The sequence below is a fragment of the Lagenorhynchus albirostris genome, chromosome 17, assembly GCF_949774975.1.
Source record: "Lagenorhynchus albirostris chromosome 17, mLagAlb1.1, whole genome shotgun sequence".
Taxonomy (NCBI): domain Eukaryota; kingdom Metazoa; phylum Chordata; class Mammalia; order Artiodactyla; family Delphinidae; genus Lagenorhynchus; species Lagenorhynchus albirostris.
In genome coordinates this window covers 57558911-57582555 of record NC_083111.1, presented here as the reverse complement: position 1 = coordinate 57582555, position 23645 = coordinate 57558911, and the positions used below count along the sequence as shown (strand labels likewise).

General features: G+C 34.4%; 1 protein-coding gene across 3 annotated transcripts in view; it reads left to right on the top strand.

Moving 5' to 3' along the window:
* CSMD3 (CUB and Sushi multiple domains 3) overlaps nt 1-23645 on the top strand; it is a 1076690-nt gene that overhangs the window by 493765 nt on the left and 559280 nt on the right. For all 3 annotated transcript variants that reach the window (XM_060127236.1, XM_060127235.1, XM_060127234.1), the window contains one exon: nt 13438-13541. In XM_060127236.1, coding sequence (XP_059983219.1) covers nt 13438-13541 — 104 coding nt within the window. The remainder of the gene's footprint in view (nt 1-13437; nt 13542-23645) is intronic.

Sequence of the window (23645 nt, the reverse complement as noted above, 5' to 3'; positions counted from 1 at the left end):
AATAGGCAAATTAGGATGATTACTAATTAAACAGTTATTGAACACTAATTTTCCATGTACACATGTAATACATATCATACACAATACATATCACAAAACAGTAAAATTTTAGGATTATTCTGAAATACATGATATTTTGGACAAACGGGTTGAATATTCTGCTTTGTCTGAATTAGACTATACCCAATAAAATTTGATAAAATAGTCCTATGAGGCATCGATTTTTGAGTGAGCTTTTGACTAGTGCTTCTATATGTATGAAAAGAGAAAAAGGGAAAAAGGACTACAATCATTTTTTTTGGCGGGGGGGGGGTAAAAAATCTAGATTGAGTCCACTCTTCTCCATCCCTACTTTTACAGCTCAAGTTTAGTCCCTCGATCTCTCTAACTGCCCTACTCCACTTCAAATACAGATTGTTCCTGCTGCCAAAGTGAGCATATGAAAAGCAAATAAAACCCTGTCAGCACACCTCTCAAAACTCATTATTTGCTGCTACTCATTTATAAGATAAAGTTCAAAGTCCTTAACATGATACAGCTCCTACCTCCATTTTTAGCCTTCCTTTTAATCACTTCCTGTTTCACAGTTGATATTACAGAAACAAAAAGAATATTTCTTTCTACTGTGCCATTTTTTATGCTCTCTTCTACAGTGTTCTTCCCCAGTTCCCATATTTACCTTCCTTTGCACTGCCTGGGGATTTTCTCTTGGGGGAAATCTTTCCATTTTACTCTTTAATTGGATTGGGCAGCTCTTATCTCTGCCCATGTTAACCCTGTGTGTCCATATCCCAAAGCACTTAACACAGGGTATTGTATTTATCTTGTTTATGTCTTGTCTCCAAATTGGACTGTGATCGCTAAGGTCTGAGACATGTATGAATAAGGAAGCTCTTTAATTATATGTCAAATTGATTGTGTAATATAGCATTACATACCTTAAGCTTTGTATGCAAAGCTTATACTTTGTATATTTTGTATTTATGCATTCTGGATTTCCTCACTGGTAAGAAATATACTTGTTAATAACAGAGTGAATTATAGTCATTCTGAAATGAGCTTAATAGAGAAAATATTATTTTCTTCCAGAAAAGATAAATTTCTAGCAGCATAGATTTTGGGGAAGAAACTCTCCTCCTTAAATCACAGTGGGGTTGCCAGAAATAGAACTTCATCCTCAAGATCCATTGTGAACAGATGTCAACATTTATTTTATGATTAGCTAGTAATAACTGCCATTTATTGAAGGCCTACTGTATATCAAGCACAGTATGTTCTGTTTTACAAACTAATGTAATACCTACTCCAACCTTAGGAATTATGAATTATAAACACTCTTTTATAGTTATGAGACTTCCCCAAAATAATGTAACGTTCCATGACAGAGAGAGACTTAAACCATATCTTTGCCTGTACCCTTATATTATCTTGTCTCACTAATGTGATTAGCTTGGTATTAATATTAAAGCATCATTAATTTGTTTAGTTAAATATCATCAAAGCTTCATTTAATTCCAATACTAGTTATATTGGTGCAAATTGGCCAATACAGAGAATTGTGACTGGAGAAATACTAAGAAATTTCATCAGCTTCCAGATTTATTTTGAGGCAAAAAAATACAGACTTTATCATGGAAGATAAAATCACTTATACCAATCCATGCTTTCTGTATTTTTCCCCCAAGGAATTGACACAATGTTTGCTACTTGTCAGATTTCAGAAATTATCTTCCCTTGCCATAACTATTTAAAACATGAGGCATATGTGCAACATCAAAGAACTTACTTAGAAGTTATGCTATTATATATCAGGTATTTGGTAGACAGAAGGTATTTCCTAAGTTGCAGACGTTTACTATGCAAATGCAGAATAGTGTGAAGTTTGAGCACTTGGATTGTCACATCAGGGGAGTCTGAGATTGAATTTAGTCCCATCACTTTTAGCCAAATAAACACAGACAAATTACTGGGCAAAGCATTTTGTAAAACTTAGAATTGAATCTACTGATGTATCCACTAGAATGTTTCCAGTTTAAGTATGGGAAAGATATGGTTTAAATAATAAGAAAATGCATTATTTAGCACAGCATACTATCCAGAGGTACGCAAGTCTCAGACATACAGTAGAAACATCCATCTCTTGGCTCTGGGCATCTCCATGTGTTAGCTTTGTCCTTAAACTACATATTGCAAGATGGTTGCAGTAGCTCTAGTCAGTACATCCAGATCCAGTCACCTCCAAAGCAGACTGATTCTTTGTGTTCATTTGAGCATGAAGAAATATTTTCCCAAAAGCACCCCACGCCCAGAAGATTGCTCCTCGCCTTCCACTGACTGACCAGAATTAAGTGACATAGTAAGATCTAATCTTATCCGTGACAAATGAAATGGAACTGCTAATATTGGCATAGACTCATTAGGAGCCATTCCATGGAACTTGGTATGGGATCAGCAGTCCCTAAAGCATAAGAATGTACACAGAAAGATACATAACTGAGCAAAATCAATGTCCTGTTCGGAAGAGAAAAGTCCAGAGTGAACAAGTAAGATGGCTGTTGGATAAGTAATCAATAGTTTCTGCCACAATCCACCCGTTTTGTTATCAAATGTTCATCCAGATGCATAGTTCTTTCCCTACACTCACTTTGAAAAATGTTTACATGAAAAAATGCTGTCTTCATTAATAGAGAAAACCAAAAATCTTAGCCAGTTACGTACAACTCTAGTATCTCCAAGTATTGTGCTGGCTTCTCCATTATATCCAGATTTAGTTCCTCATTATCTAGAGGCCTATAGCCAATAGACAGTTATCATCACATCCCAAATACATGTGATATCTGTCATAGTTGAAACTTCAGAGGTCAGTCATTGGTTCATAGATCAATATCATATCCTGCTGGTTAAGAAGACTGGTGAAGACTACCTTCGATGGAAGGGGGATGAGTTCCTTGATCAACCTGGAATGTAGCAGAACCCATTTTACCTCACTAGAACTTTACTTTGTCATAGTCGGATATGGCTTCTGGTTCTGACTTGTGGGAAGATTTTTTTCTGTTGGATAATGCTGCCCTAGGACATCAGTGCCATTACATATTACAACTACTGTTGCTTCTAAAACTGGATGTTTCTGCTGCTTTTGCCACCCTCTGCCAGAATCCATGGTTCGGGGAGCTTAGGTTTCATGCCTACACTCTGGTTGCAGTTAATGATGAGGAAGATAACATCTAACCATGCTGGGAAGTATACTATGCTTCCTACCAAGCCTCCTAATTTTTCAGACACGAGGATATTTAGCTTCTGAGTGGCCAAACTAATATATAAATGGACGCTACCTATAGTTTTAGGGTTAAAATGAAGCAGTGCATATGTGGCACCGAGCCCAGGACTCACACAATATAAATGTTTGCCAATTTAAACAAATTTCATGGGTAAAAGATACAAAGTGTATAAATGGGGATTCCACATGACTTCATAAAACAATGATGGAGAAGTCATGGTTTTAAACCCTCTGTGAATGATGGAGAGAATGACAATTATGAAACATAGGTTCTATACCAGTTCTATCAAAATACCTTGTGAAAACCCATGTCTTAAGCCTTATGGGAAATGGATCTACTAACCATTTAATATTTAATATTATTTACAGATTTCTCACTTCTGGAAAGCCAATGTTAATATGCATGAGATTACTGTTAATTGATTACATTAGTAGCTTAAATTTTTTAACATAGCCCTCAATTAGCAACATCATATAGTAATTTGGAATCAGCACTTTACAAGTGGAAGCCAAGAGTATGGCTTATTTGGTTAAAAAATCAAGACAATTATTTTATATTTAGGGGCATATTTTATTATCACAGCTTTTGCTTCAACAGTCCTATGACCTAAATGCAGGTCTTTTTCCCACCCACAAATGATTAGGAACAAATACGAAAGGCAAAATATATGACGTTCCTTTCTTTTCTAATATGCTTTATATTCTTCCTATTTTCCTACTAAATGTTTCAGCCCTACTGCCAACTATATATGTAGAGAAAGTAGTTATATTACACTGATGAGTACTGATTTTTTTAATTACCTTTTCATTTCATTTTCATATTATACAAAGATAAGGGGATGGAAAGTGGATATTTTCTCCTCCATGTTACAGGAGAATCCAGAAAAAGAAAATTTCACATCACACTCCTGATGTTACTTATTACATTTTTGTGTGAAAAAAATGTTTTGTTGTTTTGGTTTTGTTTTTACAAATTACTTTTATACATTCTACTGTTTTTATTTTTTTTATTTTTGGAAATATCTCAATGTACCATTTTTGAATTTTACTGTAATGCTTTACTTATGTTAATGTCTTCAGCTGAGGCCAAAGTAGTTTTTATTCTTTTTATGCATAAATTTTACTTCTAAAGAACCAGTCCAGCGCTCTCCTGGTGGCGCGGTGGTTCAGAATCTGTCTGCCGATGCAGGAGACACGGGTTCGTGCCCCGGTCTGGGAAGATCCCACATGCCGTGGAGTGGCTGGGCCCGTGAGCCATGGCCGCTGAGCCTGCGCGTCCGGAGCCTGTGCTCCGCAGCGGGAGAGGCAACAACAGTGAGAGGCCCGTGTACTGCAAAAAAAAAAAAAGAAGAAAAAAGAAGAACCAGTCCAGTAATGACGTTTAAACTAAGCATATAAGAATCAAATTAAAATGAATGTGTTCTACAAATTCAGTCAGACTATTTTAGCTTCTCAGTGATTCAGTGTCATTGAAACTGTTCAAGAATTATAAGTGTCTAAAATTTCAGTGACAGCTCAGTGGTTAAGTGCTTATCTGAAAATGTATGGATTTAGTTAGTAATTAATTCATCACATAGTTTAAAATGAAGTCGAGTTCTCATTGTTGCATATATACATGCATGAACCTCAGTTACAATTCAGGCAAAATAAAATCTATCATTAAATGGGTATCCAAATTTTTTGAGACATGACTAAACAATAATGACTATCAAGGGTTTGGCATAGAAATAGCAATCAACCAGTCACTTATTACATTCTTAGTTTGTATCTACTAGCCTATTAGACTTTTAAAGCCATTTAATAAGTGACGTTCCCTAATTTTAAATGCAATGCACTCATGGCTCTATTGTGAAATGGCTTGGGGTAAAGTGGATCATGTCATTAATCTTTTGAAAGGATGACAGATGAAGTACTCTGAAAGGCCCTCCCACTGAAATACAAGAAACACATTTTTCAGTGCATTGTTGGTTCACAATAAAGAAAATCTATAAGACTATGCATGCATACCATACAAACACAAGTACAATTATGCGTATATAATTAAAAGAAGAATGAACTGAAATGAAAGTAGGAGATGAAATGTAAAGAAAGCTTGGAGATGAAATGTAAAGAAAGCTTGGTTTTCCTTGTGGCAAATGGCAATAAGTCTCTGGAATTAGGAGACTAAGACTGAGGCCCAGTCTCTTTGGATCTATAGGTGAAGAAGCTGAACTTGAAACTTTAGTATTTAGCTAAAAGCCTCACAAGATGTTAAACTGCCACCAGCTTGGTAGTAACCCTTGGATCCAGTTAGCAGAAAATGAATGAAATTATACCCAGTTTAAGATCTTCAAGATTCTCACAGCTGAAGCCCTAATAAAAATGGGTTTATTGTTAAATATAACTAAACACATAGGAAAACAAGCCACCATGAGTGAGTTACTAGAAATAAGAAACAGTTTCTTCAGGAAATTAGGACATGCAAAAGCCCTCCAGTATATGGTGGAATTTAGAAAGTCACATGCATGCCCATGGCAAGACACATGCTGAGGGAGACCAGAGAAAACCCTAAGCTTTCACCACTATCTGATCTATAGGCTTAATGCAAGCAGCAAGTGAAGGCTAAGACAAAATTATAAATGGTCTGGCTAGGTATTAAGGAATATCCTATCACTGAGCCAGTCCTCAAAGACTGGGAGAGGTCTTACTATGATCTGAATGCTTCTGTCCCTTCAGAATTCATAATCCGAATGCTCAGTGTGATGGTATTAGGAGGTGGGGCCTTTGGGAGGTCCTGAGGGTGGAGACCTCATGAGTAGGATTAGCGTTCTTATAAGAGAGACCCCAAAGGGCTCCCTAGACCCTTCTGCTGGTGTTAGGTTACAACAAAAAGATGGCCTTCTGTGAACCAGGAAACTCTCTCACCATACACTGAATCAACTGCGCCTTGATCTTGGACTTCCCAGCCTCGAGAACTGTGATAAATAAATTTCTATTGTTTATACGCCACCCAGTTTATGGTATTTTGTTATAGCAGCCCAAGCATGCTGAAATGGATATTTTTTTAATCTCCTTGAATTTAAAGAAATTCCAGTTAAAACATTGGATGGACACAAGTCTTCAAAAATCAAGAACAGCAAACCCTGGGGAAGGAAGAGACTCTGATTTCCAGAATTACCATGTTATAATATTCAAATGGATAGTTTTCAGAAACAACAGTGAGATCACAAAGTATGCAAAGAAACAGGAGAATATGGCCATTGAAAGGAACAAAATAAATTGACAGAAAATATCCCTGAAGACATTGAGTCATTGAACTTATTAGACAAAGTTTTAAAACAACTGTATTAATTATGCTCAAGCAGCATGGACAAAATTAAAGGGAATGATGAAAATGATATATGAATAAAATGAGAATATCGATAAAGAGATAGAAATTATAAAAAAGAAACCAAATAGAAATTCTGGAGCTTTAAACCATAATAACTGAAATTTTAAAAACCTAGAGGTTTTGAGAGCAGGTTTGATCAGCAGAAGAAAGAATTAGTAAGCTTGAAGATAGGACAATTGAAATTATTCAGTCTGAAGAACAGAAAAAGAAAAGAAAAAAGGTGAAAAAAGTGAAAGGAGCCTAGGGACCTGTGGAATATGAGCAAACGGACCAACAAATGTATTTTATGACTCTCAGGAGGAGAAGATAGAAATAATGGTACAGAAAGAATATTTGAAGGAATAATGACCAGAAAGATCACAAATTTGAGAGAGACATGAATCTACCCATCCAGGAAGCTCAACAAACTATGTAAGATAAGCTTAAAGTGATCCATGTAAGATAAGCTTAAAGTGATCCATACCTAAACATAGTCAAATGGTTGAAAGGTAAAAACAAAGAGAATCTTGAAAGCAGCAGGTGAAAAGTGACTCTTTAAGTACAACAAATCCTAAAAAATATTAACAGCTGATTTCAAAAAAGAAAAAGAAACTGAGAAGCAAGTGAGACAATATCTTTAAGCATTGAAAACAAAACTGTCAACCAAGAATTCTATATCTATCTGTCAAAACTCTCCTTCAAGGATGAAAGATAAATCAAGATATTCCCAGATAAACAAAAGCTAAGAGAGCACAGAACTAAACCCACCCATCTGTGAGCAATTAATTTTTGACAAAGGTGCCAAAAACATTCAATGGTGAAAGAATACAGGCATACCTTGGAGATAATTGTGTGTTCAGTTCTAGACCACCACAATAAAACGAATACCACAATAAAGCAAGTCTCACAATTCTTTTGTAGTATGTATAATAGTTATGTTTACAGTATACTGTAGTCTATTAAGTGTGCAACAACATTGTGCCTAAAAAAACAGTGTACAGATCTTAATTAAAAAATACTTTATGGGAGGTAGGGGAGGGAAGGATTGGGAGTTTGAGATTAACAGATGGAAACTAGTATATATAGGATGGATAAACAAAGTCCTACTGTATAGCACAGGGAACTATATTCAATATCCTGTGATAAACCATAATGGAACAGAATATGAAAAAGAATATGTATAACTGAGTCACTTTGCTGTACAGAAGAAATTAACACTACATTGTAAATCAACTGTACTTCAATAATTTTTTTAAAAACTAATAAAATACTAAGGAATAAATTTAACCAAGGAGGTAAAAGATCTGTACACTAAAAACTATTAAAACTATTTTAAAAATGCTAACCATAATCTGAGCCTGCAGTGAGTCATAATCATTTAGCTGGTGGAGTCTTTCCTTGATATTGATGGCTGATGAATGATCAGGGTGGTGGTGCTGATGGTTGGGGTGGCTGTAGCAATTTCTTTTTTTTTTTTTTCCTTAAAGAATCAATTTTATTTATTTAGTTTTGGTTGCCTTGGGTCTTCGTTGCTGCACACGGGCTTTCTGTAGTTCTGGCAAGCGGGGGCTACTCTTCACTGCGGTGTGCAGGCTTCTTATTGTGGTGGCCTCTCCTGTTGGGGAGCACAGGCTCCAGGTGTGTGGGCTTCAGTAGCTGTAGCACACAGGCTCAGCAGCTCTGGCTCATGGGCTCCAGAGGGTAGGCTCAGTAGTTGTGGCGCACGGGCTTAGTTGCTCCGCAGCATGTGGGGTCCTCCCAGACCAGGGATCGAAGCCGTGTCCCCTGCATTGGCAGGCAGATTCCTAACCACTGCACCACCAGGGGAGTCCCTGTAGCAATTTCTTAAAATAAAACATTAATGAAGTTTGCCACATTGATTAACTCTTCCCTTTCACCAGTGATTTCTCTGTAGCAGGCACTGTGCTTTGATAGCATTTTATCCACAGTTGAACTTTCAAAATAGGAGTCAGTTCTCTCAAATGCTACTACTGCTTTATCAAGTAAGTTTATATAATATTCTAAATCCTTTGCTGTCATTTCAACAATCTTCACAACATCTTCACCAAGAGGAGATTCCATCACATTCTTTGCTCATCCACAAGAAGCAACTCTCATCTGTTAAAAGTTTTACCATGAAATTGCAGCAATTCAGTCCCATCTTCAGGCTCCACTTCTAATTATAATTCTCTTGCTATTTTCACCACAGCTGCGGTGACTTCCTCCACTGAAGTTTTGAACCCCTCAAAGTCCTCCATGAGGGTTGGAATCAACTTCTTCCAAACTTCTATTAATGTTGATATTTTGCTCTTCCCGTGAATCCCAAATGTTCTTAATGGCATCTAGAATGGTGAATCCTTTACAGAAAGGTTTTAATTTACTTTGCCCAGATCCATCAGAGGAACCACCATCTATGGCAGATACAGTCTTACAGAATGTGTTAATTAAATAATAAGACTTGAAAGTCAGAATTACTCCTTGATCCATGGGCTGCAGAATGGATGTTGTTTAGCAGACATGACAACATTAATCTTGTTTTACAGGTTCATCAGGGCTCTTGAGTGACCAGGTGCATTGTCAATAAACAATCATATTTTTAAAGGAATCTTTTTCTTTCCTGAGCAGTAGGTCTCAAAAGTGGGCTGAAAATATTCCATAAACTATGTTGTAAACAGATGTGCTATTTCCAGGCTTTATTGTTCCATTTATAGAGCACAGGCAGAGTAGATTTAGCATAATTCTTAAGATTCCTAAGGTTTTCAGAACAGTAAATCAGCATTGGCTTCAAGTCAGCTACATATACCCTTAACAAGAGAGTCAGCCTGTCTTTTGAAGATTTGAAGTCAGGCATTGACTTCTCTGTAGCTGTGAAAGTCCTAGATGGTGTCTTCTTCCAATATAGGCTGTTTTGTCTACACTGAAAATCTGTTGATTAGTGTAGCCACATTCATTAATTTTCTTACCAAGATCTGGGTAACTTGCTGCAGCTTCTGCTGTTCACCTTGTACTTTTATGTTATGGAGATGGCTTTTTTTCCTTAAACCTCATGAACCAATCTCTGCTAGCTTCAGACTTTTCTTTGCAGCTTACTTACCTCTCTGAGCCTTCATAGATTTGAGGAGAGTTAGGGCCTTACTCTAAATTAGGCTTTTACTTAAGAGAACGTTGTGACTTGTTTGAACTTCCTTCTAGACCACTAAAACTTCCTCCATATCAGCAGTAAGGCTATTTCACTTTCTTATCATTCATATGTTCACTAGAGTAGCACTTTTAATTTCCTTCAAGAACAGTTTCTTTGCATTTACAACTTGCAACTGATGCAGCACGCCTACCTTTCGGCCTGTCTCGACTTTCGAAATGCATGCATTTCTCACTAAGCTTAATCATTTCTAGCTTTTGATTTAAAGTGTGGGAGGTGGGACTCCTCTTTACACTTGAACACTTAGAAGCCACTGTAGGGTCATTAGTTGCCCTAATTTCAATATTATTGTGTCTTAGGTAATAGGGATGCCCAAAGAGATAGAGAAAGGTGGGGGAACAGCCTGTCAGTGGAGCACTTAGAACACACACAACATTTATCATTTAAGTGTGCAGTCTTATGTGGGTGTGGATTGTGGCTCCCCAAAACCATTACAAAGAAACATCAAAAGTCACTGAGCACAGATCACCATAATAAATGTAATAGTAATGAAAAAGTTTGAAATATTGTGAGAAGTATCAAAACATGACACAGCCGCAAAGTATGCAAATGCTGTTTAAAAAATGGTGCTGATATACTTGCTTGACCACAGTTTTGCCACAAAACTTCAATTTGTACAAAATACAATATCTGCCAATCACAATAAAGCAAAGTGCAATAAGGCAAGGTTTGCCTATAGTTGTTTCAATAAATGGTGCTTGTAAAATTGGATAGCCACATGCAGAAGAATGAAATTTGATCTTTACTTGCACTGTATACAACAGTTAAATCAAAATGGATCAAAAACCTAAATTTAAGCACTTAAACTATAAAATTCATAGAAGAAAACATAGAAAAAAATTGTATGATATGGGATTTTGCAATGGTTTCTTAAATATGACACCAAAAGCGCAGGGAACAAAATAAAAAATAGGTAAACTGAACTTCATTACATTAAAACTTTGTGGTGTCAAAGAACACTATCACAAGAGCAGAAAGACAATTCACATAATGGGAGAAAATATTTGCAACTAATATATCTGATAGGGGATTAATATCTAGAATATGTAAAGAGCTGTTAAACTCAACAACAGTAAAACAAATGACTTAATTTTAAAAGGGGTAAAAGAGAAATAAATAAAAAGGGGTAAATGACTTGAATAGACAGTTACCAAAGAAGATACACAAATGGTTAATAAGTACATGAAAAATGCTCAATATCATTAATTAGAGAGACGCAATTATATCCACAGTAAGATCCCACTTTACACCTACCAGAATGGGTATGATAAAAACAAAACAGAAAATAACATGTGGTGAGGATATGGAGAAATTGGAACCCTTATGAATGGCCGGTGGAAATTTAAAATGTTCAGAAGCTCTGGAAAGCAGCTTGGCAGTTCTTCAAAATGTTAAATATATGACCCAGTAATTTCACTCTGAAAACAGGGATTCAAATAAGTACTTTTACACCATCATAATAGCAATATTCACCATAGATAAAAGATAGAAACACCCTAAGTGTCCATCAACAGAGTAATGGTTACACCAAATTAGCTGTATACATACAATGGACTATTATTCAGCCATAAAAAGGAATGAAGTTCTGATACATGCTATAATGTAGATGAACCTCAAAGACTTTTCTTAGTGAAGTAAATCAGACACAAAAAGGGAAATATTGTGTTTTTCCACTTACATAAAATATCTAGAATATGAAAATTTGTAGAGACAGAAAGTTTGTTGGAAGTTACCAGGAGATGGGGGAAAGAGGAAAATGGGGAGTTATTGTTATGGCTTAATGGTAACAAGGTTTTGGTTTGGAAAACTTTTGGAAAAAGACGGTGATGGTTGCATAGCATTGTGAATATATTGATAATTAATGCCACTGAATTGTACACTTAAAAATAGCTAATATTGATTTTTTAATATATATTATAGTTAGCACAATAAAAAATAGTAAACAAAAATAGAGAAGACATATAATGTTAGAAATAGAAATAGGACAAGAGTACAGACAACATAGGCTAAAAGAAAGCAAATAATTATATGACAATAAATTTGAAAACTTTTTCAGCATTGACATGTTTCTATGAAAATTAAAATAACTTTGAGTCAAGAAGAAAAAAACAGAAAGCCTGAAAAAGAACATAAATGACAAACATATGAAAAAAATAACTTAATTACTAATGAAGAAAATGCAAAAGAAAAGTCATTTTTTACACCCTCTAGATTGGTAGAAATAATGAAACCTAATGCACACAAGTTATAGGCATTTAAATTGGTAAAATAATTTCCAAATCATATGGCACAATATTATGAAATATAATTTTTGCTTTGTTATTATCCAGAAATTGCACTCATAAGTACATATATAAGCTAGTACTTGTACATTTGAGCCAGAAAATATTTAAGATTGGTTGTAACCATGTTGCTTTTGATAGCAAAAAAATGGGAACAACTTAATCTCTATTAACAGGCAATTATTAATTGAGAATACTTACATTTAACTCAGTGTAGAACAGGGAAACATTTACTTTTAAATTGTAGCCATGTAAAATTCAGTGTTTTTATATATTCTGCATTTAAACCTGACCAAAACAGTGGCTTTAATTAATGCTAGTAAAAAATGATTTAAAAATCAAGAAATAGACATAATCAAAAATTTGTTTTTTTGTTACGAAGCTAAAAAGAGTCAGGGTATGAAATCCCTCATTTTCTTAAGAATTTCTTTTTATGATACCAAAGTAACAATTATAAAAATTAGTTTTTAAATAATAATTTAAAAAATTTTAAAGCTTTTTTTCATTTATTCTCTAGTACTATTGGTAATCTCAGCCATTCATTTTCTTTAACTCATGTTGAATAATACTTTATTATAAATTATTTTTTGCTCAAGCCATGATTATATATAGGATGATATTTATGTAATTTCTTCTTATATGGATTCTTGATTTATTATTCTTTAATATTGGGTTTCTAATTTAAGAATTGCAATTTAATTAAATATGAATTTTTACATAGATATATAAACAATAAATGAATGCATGAGTATATTTTGGTAAGAATTAATATTAATTTTTTGTTATGGTATAATGTGTCTCCCAAAGAATTGTGCTCCTAGTTTTGCCAGCAAAATATAATATATATGAGGGATTCTGTTACCAAAGGATACACAAAAATAAACCTGATGCCTTTAAATTTAGTGATCTAGATTCAAATTTAGCTCTAACATTTTTTAAGCTTTACTATTTCATAGAAGTAGTATACTCTGTGTTTTTCTGTGCTAGCTTATAAAAATACATGCAAATGTAACCACTCTTCAGGTACCTATACATTTTCATAAAGCCTTCTTAAATTAGATTTGCATTCAGATTCCTCAAATAAGAGTGTCCTATAAACAGAAGCCATGCCATTTCACTGAAAAATTATTACAGAAGATACAATAGAGTAAATAGAAATTATGTTATAATGATTGATAGGAATAGTCTCACATGATCTCCTGCCATAGTTTGAAATTCTTATACAGATAATTATAGATCTATAGATATATAGTATGTCCACAGTGCATTTTTGTTTGCTTTTATTATATAATGAAATATACTTGAGATGTTTGTTTCTGTTTATTGCTAGGTTATCCAGATAAATTTTGAAGAATTCGATCTGGAAATTGGCTATGACACCTTGACAATTGGTGACGGGAGCGAAGTTGGAGACCCAAGGACAGTGCTCCAAGTGTAAGTTCTCAATGTTTCTTTCTTAACTTAGCCTATTAGGTCTTTATAAAATTGTATGAAATTTTACTTTTTTTTCTTTCATTGATTCTTCCTACTATCACCAACAGAAGAAGCATACAACCTTAGTTATGATCATCAACCTGCAAATAGTATATTTATTAGTCTTTCTTCAGTGGTGCTTAAGGTACTTGATCCAAACACAGTTACTTAAGAATCCATTTCCAGAAAGGAACTCATTGGCAAAAGAGGCCTAGGGTGAAATTGCAGAGTGGCTGATTGGCCTTATTTTGGAAAATACCTTTGCCCTCACAGAGTTTTAGAATAGACTGGAAAAAACAATCATGAAATTGATCCCAGAGACAATAATAAAGACCTGGTCATCAAGATCTGTAGTTGAGAGTTTATCAGTGGTTTGACGTGAAGTAGTTAGCAATGAACAGCTCTCAGAGTTGAGCTAATATACTGAAAAGGTTCTTAATGTGAACAAAAAGAATGAACATAAATTGAGAAAAGGGAAATGTGAGGAACTTACCGCCAAATCCTTGGCTATCCATTCCAATAATCTACCTCTGGTAGTGGCAAGAAGAAATGTCCAGGGCATGTATATATTTTTTTTCTGTGATGAACCTCAAAAGGTTATGATATGCTTTCTCTCAGTATTCCTTTCATAACTGTTGGTTTGCAATACAGGCTTTATCAGTGAGGTGTTTCTCAAAAATGGGGTCTTTTGCATCACAATTACCTGGTGCACTTTTTAAAATGTAGATTTCTGGACCCCTCCCATTATGTCTATTAATGTTTGCTTTATATATTTAGGTGGTCCTACGTTGGGTGCATAGATATTTACAGATGCTATATCCTCTTGTTGGATTGATCCCTTTAACATTATGTGATGCTCTTTGTCTTTTGTTACAGTCTTTATTTTAAAGTATATTTTATCTTATGTAAGTACTGCTACCCCAGCTTTCTTTTTATTTTTGTTTGCATGAAACATTTTTTTTCATTCCTTCAATTTTGGTCTGTGTGTGTTTAGATCTGAAGTGAGTCTCTTATAAGCAGCATATAGATGGGTCTTGGGTTTTTTTGTTTGTTTGATGATTGTTTAATGATTTTCTTTAGTATCATGTTTGGATTTTTTTGTCTTTATTTTCTCTGTATCTATTATAGGCTTTTGGTTTGTGGTTACCATAAGGTTCATATATAACTATTTATATATGGAAAAGTTTATTTTATGTTAATAGTCACTTAAGTTCAAATGCATTCTACAAATACTACATTTTTATTCCCTGATTCCACATTTTATGTCTTTTACATCATGTTTTACATCTTTTTATTTTGTGTCTTCTCTAATTATTGTATAGGTTTTTTTTTTTAACTTTCGTCATTTAACCTTCACACAGGTTTTATAAGTGATTCATCCACTACCATTACTATATATTTGCCTTTTCCAGTGAGAATTTTAGTTTCATGTGTTTTCTTATTAATTAGTGCCATTTCATTTCAACTTATAGAAGTCCCTTTAACATTTCTTGCAGGGCCAGTTTAGTGGTGGTGAAATCCTTTAGATTTTGCTTGTCTGGGAAACTCTTTATCTCACTTTCAATTCTGAATGATAACCTTGCTGGATACAATATTCTTGGTTGTAAATTTTTGTTTGTTTGTTTGTTTTATTTTGTTTCAGCACTTTGAATATATCATGCTGCTCCATTCTGGTCTGCAAAGTTTCTGCTGAAAAAATTGCTTACATTATATTAACTAGTTGGTTTCCTCTTACTGCTTTTAGTACTCTCTCTTTAATTTTTGACATTTTACCTATAATGTGTCTCTTTGTAGGTCTTTTTGGAGTCATCTTGTTTGGGACTCTCTGTGCTTCCTGGATCTGGATGTCTGTTTCCTTTCTAGGATAGGGAAGTTTTCAGCCAGTATTTCTTCAAATACATTTGTTCCCCATTCTCTCTTTCTTCTACTTCTGGGATCCCTATAAAGCAAATATTCTTGTGCTTGATGTTGTCCTTAAGCTATCCATATTTAATTTTTTTCCCCTTTTTGTTCTGATTGGGTGATTTCCATTACCCTGTCTTCCAGATTGCTAATCCTTCTTCTGTATCATCTTATCTGCTATTGATTCCCTTTAGTGTATTTTTCATTTAATTTATGTTACTCATGTTATTTCATTCTTTAGCTGTGATTGATTCTTTCTTATATTTTTTTAACTCTTTGTTGAAGTTCTCACTGTGTTCATCCATTCTTCTCCTGAGTTCAGTGAGCACTTTTATGACCATCATTTTGAATTCTTTACCAGATAAATTACTTATCTTCATATCATTAGGTTTTTTTTTTCTGATGTTTTGTTTTTTCTTTTGTTTGGAGCATATTTTGTCACCTCATTTTGCCTAATTCTCTGTGTCTGTTTCTATATATTAGGCAAAACTGCTACCTCTATCAGTCTTGAAGTAGTGACTTTGTGTAGGTGATGATCCTTCTCATTCAACCCTGCCCTAGATCTTTGTTGTCTCTTAAATCTTTTTGGTTGTATATACTGCCTTATTTATTCCTGATTTCCCCCTGCTGTTCAGCATGTGCCAAGACTTGTCAGTGTTCCAAAGAAAGGAATTCAGTGATCACCTAGTTTCAGGCTGATTGGATGCCAGACCCTCAGGCAGAAGCTTTTAAAGTTTGCAAATATATACAGTCCTGAGGGGCTGCACTTGTAATCCCTGCTGGCCTCCAAACCTCTCCTCCTCTTTCCTTTCCTTTTCTTTTTAATTTTACAAGAAGTTCTCATAGTACTGTTATTGCAGAATCCTGTAATAACACCAAAGATTTACCTTATGTGTACATTGTAGACCCAATACTATTCCATCTTAGTTGTTATCTTTTCAGGAAAAAAAAAATCCCTTCTCTTCTTACTTATCTTTATGCATTCTTGACCTCAACTTCAACTTCTCTCCTCCACCTACTACATGGATATCATTGATCAACCACAATTTTGTTGTTTATCTCTGAGCCTACTACAATTCCACTTTGTGCTTCCTAAGATAATGATGGACAAAGAGCCATTGCTTTACATGTTCTGTATATTTGTTTATGTTGTTCAAATTATTTGTAACTCCAACCCCCTAAAAATACTCAGCATTTTTATCAGGATGATGTACCTGGTAGACATTTCACCACGCTAGACTAATATCTTTCAGAAATTATATATAGTTCCTCCTAGATTTCTTTGTGGTTTTGTACCTGATAGTTTGGATTTCATTATACTGTAATATTGTATTAGAAATTGACAGCCACAGAACTAATATGATCAGTAAGTATGTTTTTCGGTTGTTGTTTGGGAAGTGCAGTCATCCCTTGGTATCCACGGGGTATTGTTTCCAGGAACTGTCACATATATCACAATCTGCACATGCCCAAATCCCATAGTCAGCCCTCCATATCCATAGTTCCACATACATGGGTTCAACCAACCATGGATTGTGTAGTACTGTAGTATTTACTGGAAAAAAAATCCATGTATAAGTGGACCTGTGCAGTTCAAACCCATGTTCTTCAAGGGTCAACTATACAGTGTTTTAAATAATTGAAAATTACATATAAAAAATCTGAATTTATTGTTTCTTTCGACAGACTGGCAACACTAAGACTGGATTATCACATGGCAAAATTTGCTGGAACTCTCTTCTGCCCTCTTTAGAGAGCCCATAGGTTCTCATGGCCCTTCAACCTTGTCTCGTTTTTCACTTGAGCATCTAAGAACCCTTGCATTGCCTGCCTGGGCCTATAGGCATGTGACACATGATACAACACAAAATTTGGTTTATTCCTTAAATTTATTATTTCCCAAATAATACATATATTTGTTCCTTTATCTGACACTTTAGAAAAGTTGAAGTTTCTTGGGCATTAATGATAATATAGCAAATTTTGTAAGTTATCCTCACACATTCTGAGACCTATCTTTCTACATGTTTATTTGATAGATCACATTATATGTACTTCAAAAATGAGACTGTAAAACATGTATGTGATGGAACATATTTTCCTTTTTTCTGCTTAAGATAGAGGACTAGATTTCAGGTTTAGATTCTTCAAAGCATGGACAGGGAAAGGCAGGATAGCTAGTCAGTTGACTGAAGAATATTTCTTAAACATCTTTTTTACTATATCTACCACTAAATAAAACTTAGCATTTCAGAATCTAATGAAATAATAGATGTCATCTTGTACAACTAATATCCCAGATCAGGGATGCTGTATACTCCTTTAGCCACTGCCTTAAAGAATCTATGAGATAATTAATATCACAAAACTACAAGCAGAAAGGTTATAGACATACAAATTTACAGTAATCTAATAAGACACAGAAGGAAAATATCAAAATTATTATCTTAAATACCCAACCATTAGAAATGGTAAGCATAAAAGAGTACATTTATTGGGATTAAACAGTAATCTGTACAGTCCCACATGCTAAAAGAAAAAAATAATATTATGTTTGAACCATATAATTTAATCTATTCTAATGTTAAAAAATTATGTAGACAATAATGAATTCTGATATACCTGTTGATATTTTCTTCATAGAATAAATTATTGTATTAATAACACAGAATGGTTATTAATTATTATTTTCAAAAGAATACCAAGTTTCCAAATGGATTTCCCTATACTATCATATTCAAAGTTCACATTGAGTACTTCACCTCCAGTGGAAATAAAAATTAAAGCTTTATTCTGTGACCATTACTTTTTAGACTGTTCAATCATTGGATCTAAATTGGTCCCTTAGTGAGAGTGTGGGAGGGCTAAGAGAGAGTAAGAAAGATAATACATTATGTTTAAGTAACCAGAAGACTATGAGATGAGCGCATGAGTGCGCGCACGCACACACACACACACACACGCACACACACACACCCCCAAACACACACACACACACACATTTTATATGCAGACATCATAATCATATATATTATGTTTTTGCAAAACTCAAAGTAAGAAGAATTAAGGCAATGATATTTACTATATAATTTTAAGTACTAAGAGGAAAACCCCTTTATATTTTAAATATAGCCATACACTTTCTTAAAAATGAACTCTTCGCTAATCACAAGAACCTCTTTGTAAACATGCCACAGTCCTTCAGTTTCTGCACACCTTCTTTTAAGAATTTTGACCTCAGTTGCTTCAAAAAGATCTAGTAAAATTTTTATTAGTGTATTTTCTGTGCTTTTCAAAATTCTTATCAAGTGCAGATAATGTCTCTATTTCCTTTTATTTTGGGAGACAGGGTGAATAAATTTTTTAAGTGATTTTTATAATCCTGTGTTGTATGAATTGGATCAAGTAGCAGATGACATGAGAAGTATTGGATAATTAAATGAAAGAAATAGGTTCACAATTGATTTTTTTTTTTTTGAGGATGATCCCAAAGTTAGGTAGGCAACATAAGACCAGATAAAGAGCAAATACGTTAATGAAAAGAGGTCTTATGACCTGAATGAATAGTCAAGTGGAAATAGCTGTATTTTACAGACTAAGCTTCTGCTGCTGGTAGAATAAATGAAGAAAAAAACATTACATTTTCCTTTTCTCACATTCCTGTCATCATATTGTCCCTAGTTTACACAGTAGTTCTATTTCATTACTTGTTATAATTCCTTCACTCTGAGAAGTTGTATTAATTTTGAAAAATCTGTGATTTTTTTTATATTTGTCTGTCTGTAGCCAGAAATGTGTTTCTTAAACCTGCTTTTCTTCCTCAGAACACAATTACACATTTCTGAAAATATAACTTTCTTTTCCTTGAGTAAGTGTGACTACAACAGAACTAGGTAGCACCTACCTCCTAGAGGTGTTCGAATAAAAGCTGTCTGACTAGCTAACAGAGATTTTACAAACTTGAAGTTAGGTCAAAGTTTCCTCTGAACTCTAAGAGTCTGTGATAAGAGAACCCACTGGATTTGTATCTACCAAAGAAGCTGATATAAATTTGAGTGTACCTGAGACATATTTTTTAATAAGTTTAGCTTTCTCAACAGCAGGCCCACTCATCTGGACATTTGCAAGGCTCAGAGTAAGAATACAGACAGAATCTCACATATCAAATGTCTAAATATTAAAAGTTATAAATTAAGCTACATATTGTTAAATACAATATGTTCCATCCTCCTACCTTGACAAATACACTTTCATAACAACCTAGAAGGACAAGTTTAAATTTAGAATTCTGGGACTTGTGTGATTTTCTTGTTGGGACATGAAGGTGTAGGAAAGTGGTCCCAGCCCCAGCCTGCACCTGGCCACCCTCTATTCCCAAACTCAGCTCCATCCTTCACGATACATGTAGACTTCCCAGCCTACACATTCAAGCTGCCACACCTCCCTGCAAACACTGCCCACTGGGTCTAAGAGTGCACATATGGGTCATGTGTTCTGACCCTGAGAATGTGGACCTGGAAAAGAGGCCTATGAAGGTTCAGGTAGCAGGAAATTCCAGGGTACCAGGTACCAATGAGTTGTGGAACAGTAGTTTTTAAACAAACTATAAAATAGAAGATTTGTTTTTATTTTTAATTCGTCTTGAAATGATACTTATACAAAGTGAAAAAAAAATTTCTAGGAAAATGAAATAAAAGCACATATAAATACATTCCAAGTTTTTTTATTATGAAATTCACCAGACAGAATTACTCTTTCAAGTTACTCTAGAAGTTTGAAAGATTTACTCCCAATTTCAGTTCTTACCACATTGTGGGCTGGAAATTAGTCTAGGATCTCATAGGTGAAGTGAGCAGGCACATCCCTGGGCAAGAGGTGGGCTACAGAATGGTCAGACGAAGGGATCAGGGAAGGGACCTCTCTTGCCCAAGTTTAAAAACAGTATTGCATATGGCATGGTTAATGGTCAAGAACGTATAAAAAAAAAAAACCAGAAAATCAGTTGAAGGGAATTTATTTTAAATAACGTTCTTCTAATGGGTAAAATTAGTCTCCATTTAGGCATTTTATTTGGCAAACTGTTTACTCATCTACATGTTCCTTTTTGCTTTTCTCTTAAGTGTGATCCATGTGCCAGAGACTAACTTTCGGCACTAAAACTATCTTTTCAATAAATTTATTTTAAAATATTAAATAGCCGAAAGTCAGAAACATAGTAAAACACAGAAAATATGTTCATTTAACAGAGAGCCGTGTAATCTCATATTTGAAAGTATTTTAAAGGAGGATGAATTCAGCCTAAATATTTAAGTTTATAAGTTCTGATTAATTTAATAAACACAGGATACCTCATTTTTTAAAATATTTAACCAGATAAGGAACATCCCAGCCTATTCTATCTAGGTCATAGGATTGAATTAAGCATTGGAAGTAAATGGTGTTTTCGCTTCCAATTTTCCTTCAATATTTAGATTCTAAAAGTTAAAATCAATTGTCATATTCTCTTCAATAAAAAAATGTATCCATATGGTCATAACATGTTCAACAGCTAAAATAGTCCTCCAAAAATGAATTATGAAAAGCTTTAAAAAATAATTCTTATAATTTCTTCCCCTTAAGTACAAAGTATGTCAGTTTTGCAATTCAGTAACTTATAAATAATCTCAGTGTGCCGTATCTCTTTACCTTGAAATTTTGGTTCTGAAGAAATACTCATGACACAGTTATAAGCAATAAATTTATTAAGTAACAGAGAATACACTGTAATTGGACATCGTGTGCAGTACTAAGTACTCCATATAATTTTATCAGATGAAAATTCCTAAAATTATGTGAATTTAAGCTGCAAACTTAAATTCACAATTCAAAGATTTATTGCTTCAGCCATTTGCTGTCTTGTACTGTATTGCTTATTTGTGGCCTTTTCTTTCTCACTCTCATGCTCGTTAATTTTCTCTCCACTGGACTTACTTGAAGGGCATTTTTTTTTTTCCTCCAGTTTGAGGTAGGATTTTTCATTCATGGCAGCTTCGTGGTGGTATAGTGACAAGTGTCAATAGAGATCAGAATATAAACTTGACCAGTTGATAATAATTCAGATAATGGATTTGAACAATCATGTTAATATCTTTTAAAGACTGTTAAAAGAAGTTTTTTCTCACAGATTGTTTTACATGTGCTATTTTCACACTTATATATAAATTCGCCTGATGGTAAAAATGGATGTAATAAATTTGAGAGAACTAACAGTTATGATAGTACAGTTACAGGCATTGAATACACTTCCAACCCTCATTTCGTTGCATAAAGAAGGGAGGAGTTGTTGATTACTTGTCCACCCTTCTCATCTGTATGGCATCAAACTGAAATAGTTAAAAATGCATTCTATGAGAAATGTGATTCTCTTTCCTTTTCCTACATTTTCTCTCACACACTTTGCTGTTCCATTAAGGGAGTCACAGTAACACTATAAAGAATAATTAAGTGAACCCTTGTAAAATAAAAAATAGAAAGAAAACTCTTCTTTTCCAAGATGCTCCTGGAAATTTTATGAGTATACATTGATATTGGATAACATTTTATTTGAACAAACGTGTTACAGAAGGTGAAAAAAAATGTTGTCTTAGATATCTAAACATGGTTCTATCCTATGACTATCAAATTCTGATTTGTCCTGAAAAATTTTATAATGTAAAATCTCATTCTCAGATATATGTTAGTATGGGCTAACAACACTGTTCCCTGGGAACTCTTCTTTTTATTTTATTTTAATTATTTATTTTTTAACACCTTTATTGGCATATAATTGCTTTACAATTGTGTGTTAGTTTCTGCTTTATAATGAAGTGTATCAGCTATACATATACATATATCCCCATATCTCCTTCCTCTTGCATCTCCCTCCCACCCTCCCTATCCCACCCCTCTAGGTGGTTACAAAACACTGAGCTGATCTCCCTGTGCTGTGCAAGCTGATCTCCCTGTGCGATGAGGCTGCTTCCCACTAGCTATCTATTTTACATTTGTAGTATATATAAATCCATGCCACTCTCTGACTTCGTCCCAGCTTACCCTTCCCCCTCCCCGTGTCCTCAAGTCCATTCTCTACGTCTGCATCTTTATTCCTGTCCTGCCCCTAGGTTCTTCAGAACATTTTTTTTTTTTTAGATTCCATATATATGTGTTAGCATACAGTATTTGTTTTTCTCTTTCTAACTTCACTCTGTGTGACAGGCTCTAGGTCTATCCACCTCACTACAAATAATTCAATTTCATTTCTTTTTAATGGCTGAATAATATTCCACTGTATATATATGACACATCTTCTTTATCCATTCATCTGTTGATGGACACTTAGGTTGCTTCCATGTCCTGGCTATTGTAAATAGAGATGCAGTGAACATTGTGGTACATGACTCTTTGAATTATGGTTTTGTCAGGGTATATGACCAATAGTGGGATTGCTGGGTCGTATGGTAGTTCTATTCATAGTTTTTTTGAGGAACCTCTATACAGTTCTCCATAGTGGCTGTATCAATTTACATTCCCACCAACAGTGCAAGAGGGTTCCCTTTTCTCCACATCCTCTCCAGCATGTATGGTTTGTAGATTTTTTTGACGATGGCCATTCTGACTGGTGTGAGGTGATACCTCACTGTAGTTTTGATTTTCATTTCTCTAATAATTAGTGATGTTGAGCATTCTTTCATGTATTTGTTGGCAATCTGTATATCTTCTTTGGAGAAATGTCTATTTCGGTCTCTGCCCATGTTTGGATTGGGTTGTTTGTTTTTTTGGTATTGAGCCGCATAAGCTGCTTGTAAATTTTGGAGATTATTCCTTTGTCAGTTCCTTCATTTGCAAATATTTTCTCCCATTTTGAGGGTTGTCTTTTCATCTTATTTATGGTTTCCTTTGGTATGCAAAAGCTTTTAAGTTTCATTAGGTCCCATTTTTTTATTTTTGGTTTTATTCACATTTCTCTAGGAGGTGTGTCAAAAAGGATCTTGCTGTGATTTATGTCATATAGTGTTCTGCCTATGTTTTCCTCTAAGAGTTTATAGTGTCTGGCCTTACATTTAGGTCTTTAATCCATTTTGAATTTATTTTTGTGTATGGTGTTAGGGAGTGTTCTAATTTCCTTCTTTTACATGTAGCTGTCCT